The sequence below is a fragment of the Gavialis gangeticus genome, unplaced genomic scaffold (genome assembly GCF_001723915.1).
Source record: "Gavialis gangeticus isolate Ggan-Ray unplaced genomic scaffold, GavGan_comp1, whole genome shotgun sequence".
Taxonomy (NCBI): domain Eukaryota; kingdom Metazoa; phylum Chordata; order Crocodylia; family Gavialidae; genus Gavialis; species Gavialis gangeticus.
Window position 1 is genome coordinate 72,361,056 of NW_017729034.1, and position 23,287 is coordinate 72,384,342.

The following is a 23,287-nucleotide window of genomic DNA, read 5'->3' on the forward strand; positions in this document are numbered from 1 at the left end:
GGTCCTGGGCTACAAATCTATTAACTTTTCCACAATCCAAGAGGTTTTTTTTTTCATAGTGGCTGTATTTCCTATCAAGATTTTCTCATTTCCCCTCCCTGCCCTTAATTCATGGCTATTTATTTTTCTTAATAAACAGTCCGGAAAAAAGGACTGTCTACATTTATTGAAAATATTTGTAAATCTTAGGTCAGAAATGAGTTTTCTGGAGGAATTTGAAGGAAGAGGGAGGAGAGGAGAAGAGGAAAAACGACTGTTAGAAGAATCACTCTGCCCTCTTCTTCTATTAGCTTTTTTCAGAGCTCTGACATGTCACAATGCTCTGATTGCACTAAGCTACAGTTTCCCAAATACAGCTCAGCACTTTCCTTAAATTAACCTTTTGCTATTAACCCTAGCACTGAGCTATGCTGCAACAGTCTATAATTCACAGCACCCTTTTCAGCACCTCTAATGTAAAACGAGTAGGTAAAATGGATCCAAGACAATCCAAATATTAGCAAGGGCCATGAATATCTTTCTGTGACTCAGGACCCATGTTAGGAAATATCTGGTTTTGAGAATTTTCAAATACGTCAGACATATCTCTATTGCTTTTTACTTTTTCCTGTTTGGAGCCTGGACCTGAATATAATCTAGGCTTGAATTAGGCCTCAGTTCAGCAGAGTGTTAGACCACGGACTTCATTTTAAACACGCACTTTTTCCTGTCGAAGTCCTAGGGACTATTTTAATGGTTAAAGCCCAAGGTCCAAGTGCTTTAGCAGAGCAGGGCCTTATGGCTTGATCCAGAATCCCACTTAAGTCAATAGGAGCCTTTCTATGGACCTTACTGTATTTTGGATTGAGCCCTTACTGCAGTAGCAAATCAAGGGGTAGGCCACCATGGAGCCCTGGATGCTGACCATGGAGTAAAGGTGGGGGCAGAATAGAGACAGGGGGGACACTGAAGTGATGGTCAGAGGCTGGGCTCAGCATTCACTGGTTAACCCAGCAGCTGTTAGTTCCAGCTGGGCAGACCAGAAGCAGGATTCCCCTTGCACCAACTGTTACTGTGTTAACCATTTCACAGCCACTGCCAAAATAAGGCTTTTACAGCCATGATCAATATCAGGTAAGATTCTGCTGAACCCTATACCCCCACTCTCCTGTGCTCAGCACAACTCCCTCCCCACCCCTCACTCTCTGCAGTTTCTCGACTTTCTCCCACACCTTCCTCCTGAAATAAATTTGAAGTCCCAAGAAGACAACACAGTGGATTCCAATGGAACATGACAACAATGTCTCTGTTGCCCTCTGCACCAACAACATAATATATATAAATTCATTTAACTTCTTTGCTACTGCACCATCCATTTTCTTTACATGTCTTGTTACAGCCTGGTGCTTCTACTTGCTGTCATTTGTCATGTTCACTTGCGGTGTCTCATCCTCAATGCTCACCACATTGTTGGGGTCTCCCACTAGTCTCATGTCTGAGCTGAGCAAGTAGGCAAATATCCTCCCTGATGGCAAAATTAAAAAGAGGCTACTGAAGTATTCCTGTCTCTGTGCAGTAACAATCACATGAATGCATTGCATTTCCCAAAGGAAGCCAAGTCTGTATGGCACTGGCATGGTCACCTTTTCTCAAGCCTAAGCATACAGCACAGCAGTTCTGCATACTGCTGCTGTCAGGTTACAAGAACGGGTCTGACAAGAGGTATAAAGGGCTTCACTCTGTGGAGAAGTCTTACAGGATTTAACAGAGGGTGGTGAGCTGTCTGTGAACTTTAATTCTAACCTATAGATACAACTCTCCAATATTACTATAGGTTTAAAAAAAACAAGCCTAAAGAATCCTAATTACTTCAATCCTACCAAAATCATATGATATGTCCGAAAGGGGGACTCGGAGTGAGGAATTTTGCTTTGTCTATATTGGAGGGGGGTCTGTCCACAAACTCACCAAGCCCATGGGACTGCAGATATTGAATTCAACCTCACCTGGTAAATCATCTTCATCTTCACTGAACACATTGGGATTGAAGACAGGCAGGTTAATGTAGTCCATAGATATTTTCCGTACTTCTGGGAGATAAATAGTCATCTGCCTGGGCTGGAGGTGCAGTAAGCTGGTTTTATAAATAACTAGGCAAGAGTAAAACAGGAAAAATAATATTACATAGAGGGAGGCAACAAGAAGAGCAAATAAAAGGGAGTCCATAAAAAAAACAAAGGGGGAAATATAATTGCTTTTATGTGACATTACTGTAAAATAAATACATGTATGGTCTATTCTTGATTAGGCCACCATGCAATGCATGGCAGCAGAAACAGTTTAGAAGCAGGTCCTTACTACCTGGAGGCCATCTGGGATTCTTTTCTTTAGTTACTCATCCTTAACCAGAAGCTGCAGCACTGCTACATGCTGTATAGAGCAGTGTTTCCCAGACTTCTGATCCCTGGAGAACAGTTTTATTCTGGATTAAAATTGGTGGGACACTTCACTCTGACACCTGAAAAGGTGTGTGTGTGTGTATGAACATATGTATATATGTGAAAATATACCTACATCCGTAGATATAAGACTGACAGATAGACATAGATATATTCAAAACATTTGAATATATTGAATACTCCATTCTCCTGCCAAAGAAAATCACACCAGTGCTGAGATACACTGTTCATGAGAAGGAAGAAAGGAAGAAGGAGGGGGGAGAGACAGAGAGAGAGCTGTGCCCTGCTCTTTCCACGCTCTGCCCCTTCCAACTCCTGGTCTGTATCTCAGGGGGCAAGGGCAGCCCCCACTGCTGACGCTGTTCCTGCAGGGTTTCACATGTTGGTGACCACCCCTGTGCCCCCTCCTGCTGGCCTAAGAGTGTGGGAGGAGTGGAGGGGACAAGCCAGGCTGCAAAGTGCGGCTCCCTGCATCTTCCCACCTGCTTGCAGCAAAGAGTGCTGCTGGAACATGGGGGGGGGGCAGCACAAGCGCTGCCTGGGGCGTAGGGAAGGGCAGGGGAAGGCAGCTACAGGTGCCACTGGAGTTGCTGGGGCAAGTTCAGGGTGCCAGACAGGGGAGGAGAACATTTACCTCCTCACACAGGGGGACGTAGTGGCAAACCTCCATCACTCTCGTGGCACGCTAGTGTGCCACAGCACACTCTTTGGGAAACCTTGGTACAGACATTCAAATTTACAGACACAAATTCCTGAATTTCAATACAGGGGCCCTTTAATATTTTTGATGGAAGGAAAAGGATCCTATTAACCTCCCTTCAACGTTATTTTTTTGTCCTTAGCTTTTCCCCACCTCTTCATTTGTTTAAAAAAAAACAAAGCTGTGAGGATCAATCACTGCAAAATACGGGTGTCATAAAAAACCCTTTATGTCTGTTTTGGGGTGGAATGGAGCTTTAAAAATAAAAAGAGTGATAACAGGATAAAACATTTCTCAAAACTGAATAACAGTGATAGTTAGTCAGGAGCTACCGGGATTGCTACTGCTGAAAAACAAAAGATGCTTTATCCAAGGAACTCTCAGAGGAGGTCTGTGGCATTCCACTGGCCATGCTGTCTCAGCACATGTGATCAGGCACTGCATTAATGTCTGGGAGTCCAATCCTGAATCCCCCCAAAGTAAATGAAGAATGCTCAGTAGGTGCCTGATTAAGCCCAGATGAATCAAACTGACAGCTTGTTTAGAGTTCAGTTAATTTCCCTGTGAGAAAAGATCAAGTCCTGGAAGTGAAGTTGCCATCTCTTGGCATAAGTCCCAATGACTGCTTTGCCCTTTTGATGCTCTCGGGTCAAACTGCCTGCACTGTCATGGGGTGGGAAAATTTCCACTTCTCTGGCACCAGCAGAAGTCAAACCCTGCATTAAATATGTTACTTCAAGACTCCAGTTCAAGGCAGCAGTGATTTGCAAAAGAAGTACCTGTTTCAAACACATGAGAGAGCTGATGGCAATGACTCCTATTTCAGGAATAAATATCCACACCGGTCAGGTTTTCAGAAACAGATTAAAGAAAAATTCCAGGGATGCCACTCCAGAGAACTACTCCAAATAGTGTTTAACAAGTGACAGAGGTGGTGCTAAACCCAAACTCCAAATGTTTATGAACTCTGGGAAAGCTCTGATTTGGATCCAGATCAAAACATCATTACTTGGCCCTATCTCTACTAAATAAGCATGTATAATAAGGGGGGGTGGGAAGAGATATTCAAAGGAGTGGCTAGCAATTCCTATCCTTGTGTAAGTGTTTTCATTCAGAGATCAGTTCCTGCCACCCTCACTCTTACTGGGTGCATCTACAAGTTACATTAATTTGACTGAATAAACTTCTGCACAGTTTGCACTAGAGTTTATTACTCCTGGATACTGTGTTTACATATGCACCTGGGACTGCAACATGTTGAGCTGGGTCTGAGTGGCCTCAGCTGGCAGGGAGCCTGGGGGTCAGACTGCCAGCCCAGGGCTGCTTCGATCTGGCTCAACATGCTACAGAGGGGCTGGCTGGAACACAAGCATACTCCAGGGTGGGGCTAACTGGCACCTGACACTTTACTGAGGAGCTAACTAGGCAACTTTGCAGTAAATGCCTCATGTAGAAGCACTCACTGAGGAGTGCCTCACTTTTTGCCTAGACCCAGTGACTGCCACAAGACTACACATGGGAAGAGGATGATTCAATTAGAAGATGAGAGCAGGGCCCCAGTGCTGCTGTCTTTCAGTGGTGGCTACTATTTTCCTGACATACTATCAGAAGTTATGCAATGATGCAAAAAATTCATGCAATGAACCTTGGAAAAGCTACTGGAAGGTAAGTTTTTTCAAGTAATTTTGATATAAGCAGTAGTTAAAAATATATTACAGCCCCTAGCTTACAACAACTTACAGGGAAACTCTCCTGTTTCCCAAAGTTTTCTTACTAGAAAATCTATTTTGTCATTCCTATTTCTGATAATCAAAGTACTCAAAGGGCAGATTCCAGCTTGATTGCAATTTACCTTTTTTACCAAAACTAAGATTCAACATTTTTTCTTGATTTGCTCCTGTTATTCCATCTAGAGATGTGAATCTCATCTATTTCCACTGAAAGTTTCACATAACCTAATTCTTACCCTCCAGGGAGAAAAACAGCATTGCTCAAAGACATCTGTACACCACCTTAGTGAAAATTATATTTTTGTTACTTGTTAGCAAGAGTTTGAAACTGAAAATAATCAATCAGGTTCATTTTTACCTGCACCCAAGTTAGTTGGTAGAAAAGCAGCCAAACCCACAATTTTAAATTTGGTTCCCCAGATATTAGATGTAACCTGAGCAAGGTAGTTGTGCTGGAAAAAGAAAAAGAAAAAACACAATTAAACTTTTCAAACTTTATTCATGCCTTCAAAATCTTCACAAGTAAATAGCCCTTTAAAAACATACAAATCTAGTGTTGTTTTGTGCAAACTCTAATGCATGTGACTCACTGACAGATAATGCTATTTGATTGCCTACAGGCTTATAAAAACTCTTTGAGTATTAATACTATTACAAATGATAAAGCAAATCCATCTCATTCTCTGATTCTCTAAACATCAATTAGTACATATTTTCAAAAAGGACTGGGATTTGTCCCAGTCTCATTTTGTGTTCTGGGCATTGTCACTTGCAGAAATTATATACATGGCAACCAAACAGGTCATTCAATGGAAAGCTGGCGGGGGGGGAAACAGGAGCTTGCCAGTAAAAGCAAGACTGTTCTGATACTTGTTTCTCCAACACAAGAGTATAGCACAGCTTTCCTGTATGTTTGCACTAATAAATTTGAAGGGAGCTTCTCATTTTCTCATTGCATTGTAAGGATCACGTATCGAACAACAAATGAAAGAGAAAGGAATTATTACTGATAGCCAGCATTTATACAGCACAAACACTTTCCCAAAGTGTATACCATTGCTTTACAGATGGATAAACTAACGCTCTGAGAAGTGAAGTGATTTGCCCAAGGTCTGAAAGAGTAAATGAGTCAAGAGCAGAGTCCAAGTCTCTGCTCTTACTGCCTTATTCATTGAACTTCTGCCATAACTTCTGCACAAGCATCAAAAGTGCCAGGCTCCCTGTCCGGTATTTCAAATACAACCTGCTGGCTGGGAGGGAGGGAGGGTAAGAGGTGGGGCTAGGAGAGCGAGGGAGGAAAGGAGAAGGTTGGGAGAAAAAAATAGTTCTGTTTCCCAACCCAGTAATTCTTTCACCTCTGCAGACTGACTACAAGGCAGCTGCTGTAGTGGTATCAACACACAGCCCTAAGGGACTGAACAGGAACCAGAAACTGATTTCACAGAGGCCTTCAAGCAGACAAAAATGTATCAATTGAAATAAAAATGTCTGCTGCAGGTTCTCCTAAGATAAAGTAGTTGCTTTTGAAAAGTCAGGATGAAATCCCTCACTGAATTCAAAGGGGCCTGAATTTCAGCTTTACTACCCATTATCATATAGTGGCATTTGAGGTTCTACAGGGGATTCCTATTATAAGTGCAGGCAAGTAACTAGAATCTTGATCCCACTGGGCATGTCTACACGTTCATTAAGGCGCAGTGGTTACTTGTATAAACAAGTACTAAATAAATGTGCAGTGACCAGAGTTACTGCACAGTACTGCTGGCAAATGCCTTTTCAGTGATGCCACTGTGCAGTAACCTAATAATACTGCACAGTAGCATATTAGCACTGTCCGTGCCGTGACGTGCTACTGCAAAGTGTTATTAGACTACTGCACAGTTAGCATATCATGTAGTTGCGTCCACTGTGTAGCAACCATCATTAGATGGCGGGTATTTTATAGCAATCTCTGGAGATTTATCACTGATAGCTGCCTTTGGAAAGAAAATACATATTTGGATGCAAGCATGACTACATCATTACTAGACAATACCTGAGTGATATCTTCCAATGGAAACTCTCTTCGAGTTAGGCTTGGTGAACCAATAGAAGGTTTCCTTATCGGTAATCTTGGAGACCTTGATATCTCCTGAGCAGCTCGTGACATTTTTGGAGATTTGCGGGCTTCTATATTAATTCTGTATGGAAAGCAATAATCAGAATGATTCAGCAAGCACGGATGGGCACACTTAATGTCTTCATGTATACAGAGGACAGTGAAAGTAACTGGCATGCTCTGTTCAAGTGATGAAACCAACAGATGGACAATGGTTTGATTGTCCACCATCTGTTTAGCCTAAAGCGGAGCTGTCCAACTGGCAGCCCACAAGGAATTAATTTTCAGCCCACAGGTTCCCACCTGGCCACCACTTCCCTCATCCCTCCAGTTGCAGTAGCTCCCTCATTCCTCCAACTTCTGCTTCCTGCCCCTGCTCCAGAGCTGAGGTGTTCACACAGTGCAGTTCAGCAAGGAGGCACCCAGTCTGGCGCAGTGCAGGAAGGGAGTCGATGGGTACAAGGGCTCCATGGCTCACCCTGGTGCTGTCTGTGTGGTGGAAGTAAAAGCTGGAGAGTCCTGGCCTAAGGATAGCATTCTATTGGCCAAATTTAAAGGTGACATGTAAAGAGATGCGAGTCAGACTTTCTGATTTTAACTCAGACTCTGCCCTCCTTAGGACTGCTTAGCATTGTGAAGAGGGAGGTGTAACACAGCAAAAGTTGTGCTCTGGTACTCAAAGGGGCATCGGCAAGCAACAGAGCGGCTTGCAGGTGGCTGCACTCCCAATCAGGCACAACTGCCTGGTTGGGAACAGGGCCCAGATGTTTGTGATAAAAGCAGGCCCTGAGCAGTGGAGCCAGCAGTTTGCTGCTAGCAGTCAAGGGGAGAACATCACCTGTGTGGAGCTGCTGCTCACGTAACATCATGGAGGTAAAGGGCAGGAACTATGGGGATGGTGGAGGCTCCTGGTCCTGAGGTATGACCTAAAACTACACCCTGCTGGGGCTGGATGGTGTGGTGGGACTGCCGGTGGTGGGGCAGTCCTCAGGAAATACCACACCTGTGCCTCCCCAGTGAAGGACGAGTACAGGGTGCCAGAAAGCCTCAGCCCCCACTGCCTTGTGGGTTACCCCATGGAGAGAAAAGGCTAGGACACCACATCCCAAAGACAAAGCAAAGGGCCCAGGTTTACAGGATGGAGCCTGAGGCAGGACAGTGGTCATGTGAAGGGGCCAGAGACGGGGCCCAGGTCCACAGAGAGGCTGGAGGTTCATAAAGGGAGCTGCGTGTGAGGCTCCAAGGGGGGTGGGATCCTGAGGCCAAGAAGGAGGTGTGAAGCCCCAGGGGCAAAGGGATTAATGCCCAGTGTTGGGCAGGGGATTGAGTCCCAGCATTAGGTGTATGTGGATCAAGAGGATCCAAAGCTGCGTAGGGAGCCTGAGGCAAAGAGGGCACTGGGAGCCCTGAGTGGGGGTGAAAACAGCCCAGTGCAAGGACACAGGAAATGAGAGTCCCAACGTGAGGGCACAGAGATTGAAAGCTCCAGTGGTGAGGGCACAGCAGTGAAAGTCCCGAAGTGAGGCACTGGAGAGAGGTTCCCAGTGTGAGGGCATGGGAATGAGAACACTAGTGTTGGGGCACTGGATCATAGGCCAGGTGTTAGGCCATTAATATCATCTGCAAGGCATGGGACACATTATAAGGGGAGGTTCGGAGCCATGTATACACCCTTGGCATCACGGCAAGTAAACAGGCAGCCGCCCACCTTGTTTTCAACATCAGATGGTCTTCATCAAAGGTGTGGCAGGTGAGGCAGATGGGCAGGCTGCCCTGAAACAAGTGGGCAGGCCCATGACTCAACCAGCCCCAGGATACACACTTGTTACAGGAGGTGATATAACTTACATGTCACAGAGTCATGAAAAGAGCATGGTACCAGGCATACTTTGAGCAAAGTTTATGAGAAAGCCAAGATTACATTTTGGCTGCTAGATATGGGTCCCTATGCCATTAATGAAAGCCAAGCTTCACAAATTTAGCCAGCTCTCCTCTTCTGAGGAAAACGTTATTTATGCTTTCTCTAATGTAAATATTTCAAATGGGGCTCCAGGATGCGAGTCGGAAGGGCTGAAAAGGGGCCTTTGCTGGAGAAAAACACATTGCATTTAGGAAGGAAAAAAATCATCTCATCAGCAAAGCAGCCTGATATTTTTCTTTCTTTTTGAGAAACATCTGCTTTGCTGATGTATTTGTTGAATAGTAAGGTTCATAACTCTCCTGTGATTTCAGATGAGAAGCTCCATTTTCTGGGCCTCAAACTACAGCCAGCAGGCCTGCCTGCCTGCTAAGAAGTCATGAGTAAAGCACCAGCCTTTACTGGTAGGTATATGTAATCTGATGCTGACAGCTCAATAGCATCAACAAGACTCTGCATGGGTGTAGCATTCTGTCTGTGCACCTTGGGTTGCAGGCTCACGCTTTGGGTTTGAGGAGTCAGGTGCTATTTAACGGTGAAGAGCAAAATGAAAAGGAAAATGCAGAAATTCAGAAGGGCAAGGGCTAGACTTCATATCAGTCCACAAGCAACAGCATTAGAAAAGACAGCTTTGTGTGCATAGAAAACCTCTTCATTCTAGCTATGGCTGGCAACATTTGCAAAGCACCTAGCATAATGGGGCCCTGCATCGTACTCATGGCCCCTAGATGCTACTGCAAAACAAGCAATAATCAACACACACGGCTGGATTTGATGTCATTTTCATTTTCCCCCACAGACTTCACCATTAAGCATGGATGGATGCGAGTGCTGAAGGTAACAATTGCCTGCTGCTTAAACCATGTGACTGACCGCCTTTACCATTATTTTACCAACCAATAAGACATGAAAATGCAATGACAGGAGATTTTAAATATGACATTTTCATTATATAGCCACCCAAAAATGTATATGTAGCAGGTGCTGGTAGAGACTTTGTCCACACAGTTCTACATCAAAAAATTGTGAGGGGTGGGTGGGTGTGTGTGTGTGGCATGGGGGGAAAAGGAGAGGGGAGGAAAAGGAACAGAATAGAATGAAGAATGGATTGAAAATGCTGTAGAATATTCCTTTGCTATCATGGACACACCACATGCCCTAGACTTTTTCCTGGCTTGATGAACTATCTGCAAGAGGCAGACTGAGGCTGGGGAGTTTGCTTACATTATTATTGCAGCTAACCATAGAGGATGATTTTAGGGGCTTGATAAGGTCTGCAATGCTCTTTCAGGGAGAAAAAAAAAGACTGAGAAGCTGTAATTTCCACAGGCAGATTCTTGCCTATGAAAGGTGTAAGAACATCACCTTCTGTTTTAATTATATGAGGCATCAAGACAGTACTAAAAAAAAAGGACCTAGAAAAAAGAAGGAAGATAAAACAGCCAAGAAGGGATTACCTGGGGAGTTTGGGTGACTTGCTAGCTCGACTGATTTTGGGAGATTTCTTTGCAGCCCAGTCATCACTCAATTCAATATCGCTGGAGTCTGAGCAGTTGCAGCTGTCAATCACAGTGGAAATCAAGCTGTTTCCATAGATTTCATCTACCAAGACAGGTCCCAAAAAATGTAAGAACCATTTCAGAAACCTGATCCCAATTTCAACTGTCAGTCATCTGAGACATAAACCTGATCCACAGGCAGAGCTAAGATAAAATGGTAGCAGGGAAAATTGGCTCTTTTTCAAAATGCCCAATATAACCTCAGAATTTCAGATGGCCCACATTCAAGTGAACAATGCTCAGTTGTTCAAGGTGATTCGCAGACAGAGACTGAAAAATATCTCCTGTTAACTAGTAACTGATCCATAGGCTAATGGAGCTTAGCCCCCACCCTGCCCCCAAACTCGGGGCAGCAGTAGGGCTGCAAGGCAGCCCAGACTTCCGGCGGCTGCAGCAGGAGTGGGGAGCGAGTGGGAGTGGGGCTGGGGCTACACAGCTGGGCGGGACACAAGACATGGGTTGGAGACGTAAGTGGATTGTCTGTGGGTGTGGCTCCTGCTGCTACATGCACCCCAGGAGGCATGGGGGACATGTGCCCCCAGCTCTGTGCTGGGGGAGGCAGGCTGCCACTGTGGGCTGGGGCCGGGGCTATGCCAGGCTCTTCCTGGCGGAGGGGGGCAGGGAAGAGGGGAGGGCTGGGCTGGGTTGCACTCGGGGCAGGCAGGGGTGGTACTGGAAACAGGAAGGGGGGCGCTGCAGCCACCCCAAAATTTGCCGTAGCCCCCCAGACCCCCCTCCCAGCACTGCTACTGCCCACCATGAGCACAGTGAGGTCCAACCCCTGGTCTAGCCCAGTGCAGCCCCAGCCTAAGCCCACAGCAGCAGCTCATATCCCTCTACACAAATCCAGGAGCACATGCCCCCCATGCCCTCCCAGGGTGCACGCTGTGGTGGGAGCCACCACCCTCTCTGTGTGCCAGGCGCCCCCCTGGACAAGCCACTTGTGGCTGTTCCACCCCTAAAATCTTTTCCCCTCTGCCTATGAACTGATCCCTCCCAAATCAGGATTCAAGAACTTGTATTTTGTAAACCAGAAGCCAATATGATTAGAGTCTGATGACTGGCGCGTTAAGGATGGAAACAGACATCACCCTGACATCCCATTTGTGCCGTCATGACATTTTTTATGATGGCACAAACACTGAGCAAACAGACCCTGATATCCTTTGTTGCACCACACGAAAGGAAAATCAGTGGCACAACAAAAGGTGGGTACAGATTCCCCCCATGCTTTATTGCGGTGGACATCTATTACCACTGTGGCATTTTTCCCCACTCAGCCAGAACCATGGGTTTGGCTGGGCAGTGGAAAACCCCACTATCCCTGCTCAGCCAGACCTAATTAAGAGACTGCTGCTTGCTGCAGAAAAGCACTGCAGTTGCTACCCATCAAGCAGTTCTATGGGTAAACAGGATTTCAGTCTCTGGAACTTGCAAGCTAGAACTTTCCTAAACACTTATAAAACTGTCCCACCTGCTTTTCCGTCCATCTTAGGATCCATGATGACAAATTCTGGTCGCAGTTTGCTGATCCGGCGCCCTTTTAAGATTGGCACCAATCCCCCTAGGTATTCCAAGTACAGTGTATAGCATGGACCTCCGACCTCAGGATCATCCTCTGTCCGCTTCATGGTGCAGTGCAGCCGCTCATTGCCAGCTGTTGGGTAGCTGACAAAATCTCTCATGTTGTTGGGGTCTGGGATTGGAGGCTTAAGTGAACAGAAAAGAGTAAGAGAAAGTTACTTTTGTGTTATTCTTTGTCCTTGAGCTCAGCAATACCACCCTTATTAAGTGGGGTCTACAGATTAGAGTCCTGCATTGGGTCAGGTATCCATGGGTGACCCGCAAAGTGAGCTGGGTTCAGGTGGGAATATGAACTACTTCACATTTTGCAGTTCAGGTACGGGTCTGAAAAAAAATGCTTCAGGTTAGCTTCAGGTAGGAATGTAAGCCTCACCAATGGCTGCTGAAAGATGTAAAAAAATAAAAAGCACTTCACCAGAAGAAGCAGCACAAAGGACATCAAACAAAGAAGAAAGAATGTCTGCAAAGGAGAGCAAAGAAAAGAGAGGTCACACCCTGATCACCTGTCTTGGCAGGAGGTGGCCAGTGGTGTCCTGCAGGGTTCAGTTCTTGGTCCTGTGCTGTTCAACATCTGTATCAACAATTTAGACGAGGATGTGGAAAGCACACTGGACAAGTCTGCAGACGATACTAAGTTATGGGGAAAAGCTGTCACACTAGGGAATAGGTTGTGGATCCAATTGGACCTGGACAAGCTGGAAAGGTGGGCGGACTGGAACTGGATGCAGCTCAATAAGGATAAATGCAGAGTGCTTCATCTGGGGAGAAGTAACTAGCAACATGAATATAGGTTAGAAGGAGATGTCCTGGTCAGCATGACAGCTGAAAAGGACCTCAGGGATATGGCTGAATACAGGATGAACATGAGCCACCAGTCTGATGCTGTAGCCAACAGTTAATAACATACTGGGATGCATTAGTCAATGTGTTGTGAGCAGGGCTAAGGAAGTGATACTTCCTCTCTACTCGGTGTTGGTGAGACCCCAGCTGGAGTACTGTGTCCAGTTCTGGGCAACGCACTTCAAAAAAGACATGAAAGGGTCCAGAGAAGGGCCACAAGAATGATTAAGGGCCTGGAAGAAAGACTAAGGGATCTGGGACTGTTCAACCCGTGGGAGAGAAGACTGAGGGAGGACGTGGTGGCCATCTATAAGTATGTAAGGGATGAATATTGGAAGCTTGGAGAAAAACTATTCACTAGGGTGCCCCAGAGGAGGACAAGGAGCAATAACCATAAACTGTTAAAGGATGGTTTCAGGTTAGATATAACGAGGAACTTCTTTACGGTAAGGGTAACCAGTATCTGGAATCCCTAACTTTGGAAGTCTTCAAGAGGAGACTAGACAGACACCTAGCTGGGATCATTTAATCTAAGCAGTATTCCTGCCCAGAGCAGGGTGTTGGACTCAATGATATTTCAAAGTCCCTTCCAGCTCTTAATTTCTATGACTCTACGACTCTATGATATTTTCTTTGATCTCCTTAGCAGCCATTTTGAACACTAACTCACTGCTTCTTCCAGTAAAGCACATTTTTTTCTTCACATTTGTCAGCAGCTTTCCTGGAATTGAATGAGCTTTAGAGCACCAAAAAGCCCCACCAAAATGCCCAATCTATACAGACACTACTGAGCCAGTTTGAACTAACGTGCTGCTGCTACCAGGAAAGTGCAGGGTTTTTTTTTCATGTTTGTCAGCAGCACAGGTCAGGTTGTGAGTTTGTCTACAGCAGGATGGGTTGGTCCATGAGTAAAAAGACTTGCTAATGTGGGTTTGGTTGTATATATCAAGTGCAGGTTCCAAAAGTGGGCCTTTAAAGTCAGACCCACACAGGAGTCTACAACATATCAGCAGTAGCCTAAACTAATCTGAGAACCACCTAGTTACACAGCAGTGAGAGAGACGTACCTGCTGGATGGCTCAAAACCTGTATACAGAAAATAAAAATTAAGTAAATGATAAGCAGAAGCATGGTCTTCTAGTTAGGGTACTGGTTTGGGGCCCAGGAAATCTGAGTTTAATGCCCAGCTCTGCCATAGTTTCCTATGGGACTGTGGACAGGCAACATAAGTCCATTCTACACATTATATATATTACTCAATTAACTGGTTAATTGTGCAATAAATTTAGGCCAAACATGTGCACAAAAATTATCATACTGACTATGCAGCTATAAAAAGAGCCAGCCTGCTACAAAGTTTGTGCCTGAAAAGGTGCAATGACTCTACAGCTGGTTTCTATCCAACTTTAATTTTAATGTGTAGAAGGGCCCTCAGGCCTTTGCCCTGTTAGATCCTGCAGCTCCTTTCATCATTTGTAAAAATGGGATATAGTAATCCTTCTGTCATCTGCTTCATCTCTATAGATTATGAGCTTTTCTTGGGACAGCGAGTCTGATAGTGAGGTTGTGCAATGCCCAGCACTGAGGGGCCAGTGGATGGTTCTGTATCACCAAAATGCTGCTTCTGGTATTACTGTTATTATTATTACTGATAAATTGCCACACCTTAGTTTATTCCAAAACAAATATAAAAGGGAATAAGAGCTGGCGAACAAAAGAGAGAGAGTAAAGCTGGTCCTGGTGAATAGTGAGCTTTTCTATACTATAGTACATACCTTTAGAATTACAGCTACAGTATGTCATTTACTCTTTCCAAAGGTACCAGTTATAATATAACCCTGTGTTTTAGAGACTAACTCATTCCAGAAATATTTATGCACACAAATTACTAAACTAGCAATACACAGAATGCTTTCTCATAAACAAACCAAAGCATGATTCACCATGTGGCAATAATGGGTCATTATATAATGGATACAGTTTGCTCTCACTTAAAACAGTGTATGGTTGGATAGATTCCACTGGCTTCAAAGCACCTACTCCGGACTGACACTGCTTTACCCGGAAGTTGAATTTGTCCCAATAAAACGAAATGGTAATAAGCACCAGCACTACATAAAATGATCAGATGCATCTAAGCACTTTATTTGCTAAGACCTCAGTTCTGGGATGGTATAAACAGTTCTGGGATCCACAGGTGTAGCTGAGGGCATGATTAGAAGACACAGGGATGGAGCAGATGGCCCTGCAATTAGCACTTGGTAAGCAATTCTGTTGATGATATGCAAAAAAGAAAAATATTCAGCTCATTTTCTCTTAGCTGTGTTGGCTCAGCAGGGCTAATGGGGCTAAGTGGCAATAAAATATTGTTTCTGTCAGTAATTTCAAGGCAGACAACTCTGGTAAGTACAGATATTTGGGGCTGCCTATGTATAAGCATCCTGACATATAGCAGGGAGATAAGAGTTCCATTGTCTGTGCAGCTCCAATACAACCAATGTTAGACCAATTTTACCATCACAATGGGGTGGGTCTTCAGAAATCTGCTGTGAGTGGCAGGCACCGTGAACTCACAGGTTTTTGCGTGACAGATCAACCATAAAGGAGACCTCACGGTTACAATATTCTAAGCCTTATTTTGTGTGCTGAAGCAGTGTAAACAAGTCCTTTTTATTTTTCATCTTCAGTCTCTCTCCTTTTTCAGGTCCTCTTTTCTCACTGGGAACTACTGGGTTGAATTCTGGCTCCCTGATGTCAATTGGAGCTCTTTCATTGACTTCAGTGGGGCCAGGATGCTCCCCCTTATCTCTTGGGAACACCAGAGTGAAGAATGAAAAAAAGGCTCCGATCCCTTTTACCTTGATTGTTGGTGTGAAGGCAGTGGTGAGGTATGAACAGAGCCGAGGAGGCAAGGTCAGTTTGCTGATATCTTTGTCATCTCGCAGGCAGCTTGCAATGGTCTGCTGGCACAGAAGCTGCAAACTGGAGACCCTGTGCTCTACTCGAACCACGTACAGTGCAGGGCCGGAAGCCATGAGCAGGCGCGAGTCCCTGTGGCCCCAACAAATCGAGATAATGGGACGCTGTAAGGAAAGGAAGATTGCACAACTTAGCACAGCATAAGCTTTCTCCTGGACATTCGTGCAGCAAGATGTTCAACAGCAACATTTGAATCCAGTGCCAAGGTTATCCAAAAGGTAAAAATAAGAGTAGCTTTGCGCTGAGTTACTGTCACTGGCAGAAGGTGTGATTAGCCCTTTGCTGTTTCTGCCTCCCAGTCCCAAACTGACCACTCCCATAATGCCCTATTACAAAGTATTTCCAGATGAAAAAAAAATCTAAATCACCATCATGGACAGGCTATACATACTGCCATTTCTTCATCTTTTTGTTCAGTGATATAAATGTCCAAATTCATACCAATTAACAGAATAATGGTGAGTAAGAGATGGAACTGGATTAAGGTTTCTGAGAATTAAAAGATATGGCAACAGCTAAATCAGGCCCTCCTTTGTACACTGTAATACAAGGATGTTATTTTGATATTCTTGGCTGTACGTTTGGGCAAATTTAGGACACACACACATTTAAGACAGCCAATGTTGCACCTGATTGTGATATTCTCTGATGCAGGAGTCAAGTAACATAGGTGGATTGAAAAAACAGACTGGTTAGTCTCATAACAACCAGCTTGTAGTGCAGTGTATGCCAAGACAAGGGCAATGTCATGCTTGAGGGCTAGAGTTGATCCCCATGAGTCCAATTTTCCCCAAAAAATCCTTGAAGCTTTGTCCTTCATAGTATGGAAGGGGCTCTCCATACTATCCTCTTTAAATCTTCTCCCTATCATGATGCCTCCAGAAAGCACTTGTGCCATGACCACTGTTTATTGTGCTTTCACAATTATCTCATTGTTAGCTGTGCTCTCCTTAACATCTGTTGTGTCCACCTGTCATCTCGTCTCTGTATGTAAGCTCATGGGGGCTGTCTTTTAATTGTGCATGTGTGTACTGTGTCTAGCACAATGGAATCAACAGCAACAGAGGTGAGAAACAAATTGTCTCCTCTGTGAATAATACTGCACAGCAGACTACCGTGAGCACATTCTAAAAAGGCTTGTTTCTTCTTCTGAAGCATTGGTTACTGGCTACAATCCTATGCCCAATGGATTAGGTCCTGTTCATTAGATGAAGAATGGACACAATTTACTGAAAGGATGGAGATGTGTTAACATGGTCAGTTAGGGACATTTTATCCTTCTAATCAGAATACACCAAACAAGAATTAACCACACAGAAGGCAGGCGTCAACAAAGAAAACCAAGTAATCAGGCTCTTCCTCCCCCCACTTCTGAAGAATGTGAAAGACTACACAACACAGAAACCTGGACTAGATTAGCAAAGATGTTAGTAAGCCTCAGAGACAGACTTTTTTTGAATTGTGACTTCTGAATGTTTCAAGATGAGAAACCAGAGCAAACTGATTTTTATGTGAATGACAGGAAGTGCAGCTGCACAATGCCACCTCAATGCTTATTATCAAGATAAAGGGTAGGATGAAGCAACTTTCTACTGGAGAGAATTTTACCCACTGTGCCATCTCAACCTGATTTTAAATTTCAAGGAAAATACTCGTTTTAAGACAGGGCGGTGGGTGGGTGGGAAGTAGAGCAGTTTCCTTTTCAGTAAATCCAGACACCGCAGACACACATACAATCCCATACCCACACGACACATCCTTGCATGGAGGTACGTACCCTCTGGCTGACTGATACACAAATGCAAAACAACAATATGTGAGCATTATAGTTTTCACAGCAATTGCTAAAGGCTCTTTGCAGTGAAGAATGACACTTCAAAAGGAACCAAAACATCCCTGTGGTATCATGAGCAACCTGCTACATAGCCTGTCATCAACACACTTTCAGGGCAGAGGTTTAGTCAGTTCAAAATTCCATTTAATTTTGGATGCTTAAAAAACCCTTATTCAGTACAGGATGTTCTACAGTATGAGCATGAACCACATTTCAGGGCTCTACTGGCACCTCACACTGGTTAAGAACTGTGAGCTGGTCAGTGCAGCCCACAAAATAAGCAGGGTTGAATGGAGAGGGCACAAGGCAAATGCACCTAAGGGAGATGTTGACTCATCCAGTGAAGCCCTGGGAGAGGGCACCAGTGGATGTGCAAAGGCATACAACCTACTGTAAGTACAGCTAGTACTGTAAATCCAAACTACATCCCTTTGCATAAGTCAGTTGAGTCAATTCATATATATATAAAATGCTTAAATAGTGAAGGCACAACCACAATGAAGGTTTTCAATGATTTTCATAGATTAGATTTCATAGATTAGATTGTTAGGGGCTGGAAGGGACCTTGCAGATCATTGGAGCCAGGCCATGCCCCCTCCCCCGCGCTGCCCTGGGCCATGCCCTCTCTCTTTTGCACAGCTGGACTGGGGCTCTGCCATGTCTGCCCCACACACCAGATCAGGCCCACCAGTTGGATCCAGCCCACAGATGGACCAGGTACTGCCCATCCAGACAGGGCAAAAAGGTTGGGTACCACTGGCTTAGAACATTTTCTTTTGAACATCCAGTGTTCTCTATACCAGGGGTATCAAAGTCACCTGTGTCCTCAGGCAGGATCCAGAAGGCAAGGAGCCTCCCGGGCCAGGTCCAGACCCACTGAGGGTGATGACGCCTGTGGCAGCAGCAGGGCAAGTGGCAGGGGAGTGAGAGGTCAGTACAGCCTTCACTTGCCCCTCCTCCACCCTCCTACAGACACACATACCCAATGGGACTCCATAGCTGGGAATTTGGCAGCAGGCTCTGCCCCTGTTTGTCCCATCCCAAAATTCCCAGAACCTCAGGGTCCCCTGTAGACCTCATGAAATGGCTCCATGGGACACATCCAAATCACAGGCCACATCTCTGACATCCCTACTCTAAACCATCAACCAGTCTCCGGGCTGGTATTGGTTTGTTGGGTGCTTACTGATGCTTCAGACACATTTTGCCAGAACTTTCACCAGGGCAGCATTTCAGCAGGACTGTTCTAATGTGCCCTTCATGTCTAACATCCAGCATCACTTCACACAAGAAGGGTTATAAGGAGTCAAATGAGGTACAAGAAAAATGGTTTTATTATTAGGCGCTGGAAAAGAGAACTGCTAGGTGTGACCTGACCTTTAAATGTATTGCTCAGATAAAGTCTCTCTGAAATGTGAGGATGAGGATCAATTACTGCAGTAAGTCTATTACCACCTGGCTACAGTGGTCTATCCAAACCCTATTGTGGAAAATGATTAGCCAGAGATGCCCTTACTCCTTGTAAAATATTCCACCGTGTATGGACTCTTTATTAAACATTAACTTTATTAAACTTTATTGGGGCATACAAACAGATTTTGTCATAAACTGTCTTTTTTCCCCATGTTTGGTCACATGTTCTTTGCTAGTAGCAGAGAAATCTGGGCTCAAATTCTGGTACTTGCACTTCTGTTTTTTACCTTACAAAATCCCATTAGTTTGTATAAGAATCTCAGCCCTAAATATAGGGGTCTGGATGAATCTTAGAGATCAATCATAAATATGGAAACAGGAGAAAGTTGAACTTCCACACACAAACAGAGAATTTAAGTCACAGCACTATTAAACTCAAAAACAAATACACAAAAAGGCAATAGTTAAGATGTTTTATCAAAGAAACACATTGACTGCAGGATTCAAAAAACTGGTTAATGATGAGTTTGATAGCTTTGTGTCTGAATCAGCCAGAGAAGCTATTCTACACCTGCACTGGGAATGTTATTTCTTAGAGCACTGGACTGGATATCTTTGACCAAGCTACCTCCCTGTGCTAGCTTATATCATTCATTTTTCACCGCAACAGAGGAGCAGTACAACATACATACCTTTTATAACTGCTATGAAGTTCAGTCAGTTAGAATTCAGTTAGAATGTAGCAGACAGGTACTTCACTAAGTACCTAAAGACTCTCAAATTTTGGGTGTTAAGGTCTGCTTTCTGCGTAAACTAGCACCTTGCTATTGGGACCAGAAGTCTCACGGAGTGTGAAATGGTCATATCCAGGGCAGGAAATCCCACTGGCAGGCATCAACTAGTGAGATAAGACTTTGTTTTTGATTAGTGCTGCAGGTCTGAAAATCCTTTGGGGATGAGAGACCAGATGCAAAAGAGAATCTGATTAGTGAATGGCATGTTTGTATACAGATGTAAAGGCTATAAATAACATAACATGAATGTTTCTCTCTTTTACTTTAAAGAAGGCTGAAACTGTATCTGTGCATATACAGAGTGAGAAAGGATGGTGCATTGGTTAGGACAGTAGATGGGACTGGTGAGGCCTGGGTTCAGGTCCTTCACCCACCACAGGCTTTCTGTGTGAGCTTGGGCAAATCACATAGTCTTTACCCCCGTACAATGTCAAGTGAGGGCACGGTGGCACTTTAGGCTAGAAACAGATGTCATCAAATTAAGCAGATCAGCTGTGCTGGGATGCATCCCAGCACAGCTGATCTGCTCCACTGGGTGAAACATGTTGCCAGTTGTCCTGCCTATTGATCCTGTGAGACAACAGATGATGCGTTGCCTGCTTACAGAGATGCACCATAGAGGTTCCCCCCCGGTGTGTCTCTGTAGACAGAGAAACCCCAGCTTTTCCCTGCTCACAGAGACATGTCACAGAAATTCCCTGGGGTGCCTCGATCTAAGCAGGGAAAGCCAGGCAGACAGTCCCAGGGAGCATGCAGGATTGGGCCCCTCAAGCCTTGGGATCACCTGCCCAAGGTGGCTGGAGAGAATGGGCAACTCTGATGGGAAGGGCTGGCTGTACTCTTGCACCATAAAGCAAACAGATGTCCACTGCTAAGCAGAGGCATAAATTGTTACCACCTATGTTGCAGCCACAAATTTTGGCCATTTGTGGCACAAGGGGCATGGACATCTGTTTCCTTGGCCTTTGTGCTGCCATAAACATTCTTCTGTTTCCACCCTTACAAACTGACCAGTTCAGAGAGGCATGAGCTTTCATACCCAACAACCTACTTTGTCAGATCTGTGTCATGTGAACATAACCATTAATTTCTAAGGAGGACAGGAGGCTAAATATATCAAAGATTATGAGGTGCTCAGATACTTCAGTAGTGAAGGCATTGTACGATTTCTTCAAACTGCAGAACAGTTAATTTGCAGTTTAGTTTCTTATTTATTTCAGTTCCAAGTTTCTATAGCCAAGCATCTTCCACATCTCAAGTCTAGCTGAAAGACTTAGTTTTAACCGAATGAGTCTTTTCCGGGACAAGATAATGAACTTGTAGAAAAAATAGACTCCATTTCCCAGTTGTGAACATCTATAAAAATTCCTCATTGTGTTCTGCTGCTGTGATAGCTAGAGGTTAACGGGGGTTACTACAGACTGTCGTACTTGAACATTTCAAAGCCTCCACTGAGATCCTGGAGCACACTTCACTAGCAAAGTCTAAATTGCCTTGTCGTTCTCTCCGTAAAAAAACAAACTTCCAGTGTCACCCGACAACCCCCCAAATAAGATTAATTTTGGGGGATGTACACAGAAGACCACATTAATACAGCAGCAAGAAACCTAAAGATTCCATGTGGAGTACATACAGATCAAGAGAACCACATCTGTTTTCCCAGATAAAAAGCAGGCAAGGATCTTTGAGTAGATGTAGTATCTTTTATTAGACCAACTGAGTACTGTAGTTGGAGAAAAGTTCTTAGCAAGGTTCAGGCGCTAAGGAATACTTGACACTGGGGGAAGAGCACCTTTTCCCATAACTTGACTGAAAACTCTACCCTTTTCTACCTGGAGCCCTGGAACCATTACAGAATTTCTGCGGAATAACTTGTTCCTTAATCTACTATATATATATGGATCCAGATTCATAGTTTCATAGTTATTAGGGTCAGAAGGGACCTATTAGATCATCGAGTCCGACCCCCTGCTCTGGGCAGGAAAGAGCGCTGGGGTCAGATGACCCCAGCCAGGTGTCTGTCCAATCTCCTTTTGAATATTTCCAAGGAAGGGGACAACACCACCTCTCTTGGAAGCCTATTCCATATTTTGGCGACCCTCACTGTAAAGAACTTTTTGCTGATATCCAGCCTGAATTTGCTCTATTTTAACTTGTGTCCATTGTTTCTAGTTACCCTGAATGTCGCCCCGGTAAACATCGCATCCCCTATTTCCTGCTGACACCCCCCACCCCAAAGACTCTGTAGGCGGCCACAAGATCAATGAGTCTTGTGGAGGCAAAAGAGGTTCAGGGCTCCCAATCGGGCCACATAGGGTTTTTTCTGTAGATCTTTAACCAGACAGGTAGCCCTCCTCTGAACCCTTTCCAGGTTATCCACCCCTCATGTTAATACAATTCACAGGCCAGAACTTTCATGGGCAGGAAGAATACAGATGAACTATGCTTATAGCAAAGTACTAAAAAACTAGAGGGTTTTGATTTAAAATCCAATCTAAACTACTCAAAATATACTGGTGAGGAAGTCGCTTGCTCTCTTTAAACTTTAAGACACCTGGCCAATTTGGTGAATTCAAAAAAGAACTTCCTACATATTCCAGTCTGCTGAATGGAATTCTCTTAAATAAATGCTTCTCTTTGTAAAATCCTGCCAATATCCCAGCAACACGTGTTCTCACAGACCATTCCACAGTCCTTAAAGGTATGTTTGTATGTTTGAGATAAGACATCACAGCTAGGTACAGACATTCAAAAAGTTTGAGGAGGAATCCATCTAAGTTGCATGGTTTTCTGTAAACAGCACAGTTTAGATCAGTAGTGATCAGAGCACACATTCATACTTTAGATGGGGTGGAGGTGGGGGACAAACCTTAGACCAGGTTCCTCCATTTTTAAACCAGTCTATGTGTGCCGAACTTCTGTTCTGTTACAGGTATAAACCAGTTGTGTGTACCAAACTTCTGTTGTTATGGATATAAACTTATTTCCAATCACTTATACATAGGAACCTGCTTAATTCATGGCCAGACAGAGGATTTTTTGCAGCTTGGTCGCAGCACAAAAAGGCAATTTCACAGGCATTTCCCTGCACCCCCACCCCTTGTCACTGATTGGTGGACAGGCCTGTGGGGGGGGGGGTTCGGAAGGGGGAGGAGGGATGAAGGGGCAGCCACCATCGTGGCTGCTGGCTGCTCTTTGTGCAGCCCTGCCCCTGGCCACTGATAGGTGGGGAGGACCTGGGGGGAAGGAGGGACAAATGAGCAGTTGCCCTTTGCGCTGACCTGCCAGCTGGTGCCCTCCCCTCCTGGGTGGGCTGCAAAGCAGTGAAGACTGTTGGCTCCCACTGGGGAGCTCGAATTTTATTTTTTTAAGTTGATTTCATGGACAATTGCAGACTGTG

At 44.6% G+C, this 23,287-nt stretch overlaps 1 protein-coding gene across 2 annotated transcripts in view; it reads right to left on the bottom strand.

The window, feature by feature from the left end:
* The window catches only part of TULP4 (tubby like protein 4), a 261,493-nt gene that overhangs the window by 11,987 nt on the left and 226,219 nt on the right, over nucleotides 1–23,287 (bottom strand). The window contains exons 7-13 of one of the 2 annotated variants that reach the window (XM_019527088.1): nucleotides 15,726–15,950; nucleotides 11,918–12,152; nucleotides 10,342–10,486; nucleotides 6,904–7,048; nucleotides 5,227–5,320; nucleotides 1,986–2,129; nucleotides 1,443–1,504 (exon numbers count right to left, since the gene is read on the bottom strand). In XM_019527088.1, the coding sequence (XP_019382633.1) occupies nucleotides 1,443–1,504; nucleotides 1,986–2,129; nucleotides 5,227–5,320; nucleotides 6,904–7,048; nucleotides 10,342–10,486; nucleotides 11,918–12,152; nucleotides 15,726–15,950 (1,050 nt within the window). The remainder of the gene's footprint in view (nucleotides 1–1,442; nucleotides 1,505–1,985; nucleotides 2,130–5,226; nucleotides 5,321–6,903; nucleotides 7,049–10,341; nucleotides 10,487–11,917; nucleotides 12,153–15,725; nucleotides 15,951–23,287) is intronic. The other variant, XM_019527087.1, reaches the window with a different exon arrangement.